The following is a 3,988-nucleotide window of genomic DNA, read 5'->3' as shown; positions in this document are numbered from 1 at the left end:
CTACCCCCCACTCCCCTCTCTAGACCAGACCAGCTAAGTCCTATTCCATTTTTGATGACCAATTAAACTAGCTTCAGTTTACTCAAAACCTTAGTTTATTGCTGTTTCTTCCCTTCACAACTCTCCACCAAATGCACCCAGTTGGTTCAGGAAGGCAAATTCCTCACACAGGACATGTCATGACAACATAAGTTTGTAATTTTAAAAACTAAACAACAGTTATGTTGGCAAAGTCGTTCGGTTAGCAGGGATCCCTAAGCCTTCAGCACATTGAAAAGTAACATTTTTTTTTTTTTGCACATCTAGAAATTACACATTTGCTCCCTTCAATGTGGCAAACTTTATCAGAACAGTTAGGTCTTTTTCACCAAATCATAGACATAGATGTGGAAATCATCATCAAACTTGATGAAATAAACAGAGGGTTTCGCTTCCACTTGGTGAATGACCATGCTGATCCGTTTGGAGCCATCTTCTTTGGTATATTCCACATGTTTACCTATCAGGCCATCTACAACTCCTCCTGACTCCTTCTCTGCTGGAGGAGACTCACTGGTCTCTGGCATGATACAGAGGTCACCTTCTTTATAATCATCTAAAAGCTGGTACATGTATAAGACAGGATCTTTCTCATAGGTAATATAAAACCAAGCTTTCATGATAGGTGCTTGGGCTAAGACCATTCCCCTCCATTCATCTTTAGAACCATGCTCCCCCTCAAACATATGTTCCACTGCTTTGCCTATTATGGAATTTGCAAGGTTTGCATCACCAAGTTGAGATGATGCCACCTTGTCAGAAATAATTTTAAGAGATAAAACTCTTTCATCTCTGTGAAGTTCCAGTCCATAGACACAGTCAATTCCATCATACTTCACTAAATAAAGAGAAGGATTTATAGGCACCTGATCCAGAACGGTTCCCTTCCACTGCGTGATGGGTTCATCCCCTTCCTTCCACCCATGTGAAATTCTGCAACCCACGATGTTCCTGCGGGGCTGGGAGGAAGGTCTGCCCCTTTGCTTTTTTTGGGAGGCTTTTTTCTTTGTCATGTTTGCAGACCCAGTGGCCCGTCCAGCAGCTGCCCTTGGTTGTTGCCCTTTGGCTTCCTGTGTGTTGGGGGTCTTCATGCCTGCAGGGGGAAGATAGAGAATAGAGAGAAAAATTTTGCCATAAGGTGAACTTTCCCTAAAGTGATTCTCTCTGGGTACTTCTCGCTGATCTAGGCAGCAGTGTTGGAAATCCTGGCTGCATGCCTGCAGTGCCCTCTTTCACAGTTTCCTTTAGGCTGCGCTGAAGGGCAGGAAGCTGGTGGTGTTGGCTGGGGTTAGGAACTCTGCTGCGGAGGGCAAGCTTATCTCCTCCTTGCTCAGTGCCCGCTGTCCCCAACATCCATCACTGTCGCCCACTGCCAACCCTTGCTAAGCACCTATCCCTCCCTGCTTTGATAGGCACCCAAAGCCCTTGTGCACTGTGTGCCCCAGCCCGCTGCCCACAGGTCTCACGCCTTCTTAGATCTTTTTCCTGGCACCCGCCACCCTGGCTTCCCCGTGCTCACCTTCAAATCCTTGCTTAGCTCATAAAGCCACCCCTTTTCCCTACTGCCCACAGCGCCCCCCCATCCTTGCCAGGAACCCACTCCCACTCCATATCTCCTGGAATTCATCCCACCCCCCTTCTCCATCCTGGCGCCCACCAGTGGTCTTGCCCTTCCTGGCGCCCACCGCGCGCTATCGCGGGCCTCCCGAGCTCAAATCGGACACCTAGCTGCTCTCGGCTGTGAGTCTTCAGAGAAGGAGAATCAGCGGCCTACAAGCCGGGGACGCTGGGATGGCAGGATCAGTTGGCGAAAAGCGCTTCTTTGAGTGCCGCGGAGCAGGCAAAGAGGCTCGCGGCGGTGTCCCAGCGCGTGGCTGGTGTTGTCCTCCGCCTCGTTGTTGGCGGCAGCCGCCTCTCTGCCACATCGGGTTCCCACCGGTCTTCGCAACCACCTTAGTCTCCTCCCTCTTTCCGTAGCGCAGCTTCCTGCCTGGAGAGAGGCCTCCCCTTCCTGCTAGACACAGCGTGCCCTCCACCCCCACCCTCAACTCTCTCCACTGCTGTTTTCCTGGGAAGCGCCCCCTTGCTCTGAGCCTTGCTTCTTCCACAAATCTGGAGCAGAGTAGCCCACAGTCGCCCCCCCTACTCTCTATTCACCCCTCCTCCGTCAGTTAAGCTCCCCCTTACTTCCCACTCCCACCTCCACCTCCACCCCTTCAGAGTCTCTACCCCATCTGCTTTCTGTCTTCTAGAAATTCGTCCTTTCATTTTTCCCCGTGTCCTTATGGAGTTACTCTTTTTATACAAATATCTGCCTTTCTTGCCATTTAAAGGGAATTGGTATAGGACCAGAAAACTGCACTAATGCTTAGCTTACCATTTTGACCCAATCTCTGTGTTATTTCTTTTTACTGGTCTTTCATGGACTTTTGTTCTTGAAGATAATTCTTTTTCTTTTTCTCTGACTGCAAAAGTATTGCATGCACAATGTGGACACTGTATACATTTCATAAAATTGATATGAAGAAAAAAGTAATCAATGAAGAAAAAAGTAATCAACTATAATCCCACCTCCCATTCCCCAGGGTTCACAGCCAAATATTAACTGTCTATTTCTTTAACCTTTTTTCAAAAAATTTTACATAGCTTAGATCATTTTGCATGTGGATTTTCATGCCCTGCTGTTTATATAGATAAAGCATTTTCTCAAGACATTAGACATTTTTGAAACTATTATCTCTTTTATTCAGGAAATGTTTATTAAGCGCATATCACATGCCTTGCATTATACTCTATTTTACAGTGCCCATATTTAACTTGTTCTCCCATTACTGGACATTTAGGATAGTGTTGCCACAAGAACTGGTAACCTGATCCATCTTTCAGATCCATCTTTTCAGAGTTTGGAAAAATATTTGTATAAGAAGTAATTAGGTAAAATTTATAAATCAGTGGAGAAAGATTTGCTATCCTTTAAGGAATCTTTGAATGATTCTTTAAATATATTGGAAACAAATTGTATGTGAAACTCATGTGCATATTAATATTTGAGTTATTAAAATGTAAAATTGAGCCAAATGAAACAAAACAAAAACCCATTGAAGAAATGTGAGACTCAGCAGGACAAATTGAATGTTTGTATTATTCCATTTATTTAAAGTGCAAGAAAATAAATGTTTAATAGTTACTAATGTTATCTGAATCATGGGATAGGTTGGATGCTAATGGAACAACTCAGCTTAGAACAATAAACCAATTCTTAAAAATGAAAATAAGGTCAATAAAAAGTGAAAATAAGGTCAATAAAAAGTTTGATTCAACAATCAAAATATGAAAGAACATCAAAATCTCATTTAATGTTGCTGAGCCTGAGTAAAAGTGTTCCACATCCAGCACTGATGAAAATGAGCTTTCACACAATTTTTATGGAAAGTAATTTGCAGATATGCTGTAGTTCATGTGAGAGTTTGTTTTGTTCTGGTTAACTGTTACTCCTAGGATATTACCCTTAAGGGACTCAACAGAAAGTGAAGGAGGTTTACCATGGCCCTGGACTCCAATATCTGTCTCCTTAACTTCAACAAGCAGTCACAGCTTGCTGCTGTTTCTAAGTCTTTCAGCAGCCCCTCCAGAATGGGTACAGTTTTTCAGGGGAAAAATATCTACCAAATTCCATATTCACCTCTTAGGCCTCTTTTCCTCCCCATCTTAACTGGGTAATTATTTCCTGTTGTCTTAGCTTTCAGATGTAAGTGAGCCTATTTATTTTTTAATTTTTCATCCAGTGTTTATAGTTTTCTTAATGGGTGGGTTGATTTGAATTACTTAGGCTACTCTTACTAAAATCTCACACCGTATTCTTCACTGTAAAATATATTTGTCCAGATATTTGTATTCGCACCAAACTGAAAATCACCCAAATTTTCATGAACATTGAACTGGATATGTT

The 3,988-nt window shown here is 43.2% G+C and overlaps 1 protein-coding gene across 3 annotated transcripts; it reads right to left on the bottom strand.

Annotated features, from left to right (window-relative positions):
* Positions 1-261: 261 nt before the first annotated feature.
* Positions 262-2,000, bottom strand: LOC119522894 (spindlin-2). 3 transcript variants are annotated; one of them, XM_037821593.1, is made up of 2 exons: positions 1,697-2,000; positions 262-1,132 (listed from the first exon to the last, which is right to left on the bottom strand). In XM_037821593.1, the coding sequence occupies exon 2, from the start codon at positions 1,128-1,130 to the stop codon at positions 354-356; it is 777 nt and encodes a 258-aa protein (XP_037677521.1). In that variant the 5' UTR covers positions 1,131-1,132; positions 1,697-2,000; the 3' UTR covers positions 262-353. The 3 variants fall into 3 exon arrangements, with proteins under 3 accessions (XP_037677521.1, XP_037677523.1, XP_037677524.1); XM_037821595.1 differs by having other exon boundaries at positions 1,725-2,000; XM_037821596.1 differs by having other exon boundaries at positions 1,764-2,000.
* Positions 2,001-3,988: the final 1,988 nt, after the last annotated feature.

This window comes from Choloepus didactylus, chromosome X, assembly GCF_015220235.1.
Source record: "Choloepus didactylus isolate mChoDid1 chromosome X, mChoDid1.pri, whole genome shotgun sequence".
NCBI lineage: Eukaryota > Metazoa > Chordata > Mammalia > Pilosa > Megalonychidae > Choloepus > Choloepus didactylus.
The sequence above is the reverse complement of the archived record's forward strand: the minus strand, read 5'-3'. Positions and strand labels throughout refer to the sequence as shown.

Bases quoted from the DNA above. Each gene is read 5' to 3' on its own strand.
- LOC119522894 (XM_037821593.1), bottom strand. From the start codon at position 1,130: ATGAAGACCCCCAACACACAGGAAGCCAAAGGGCAACAACCAAGGGCA.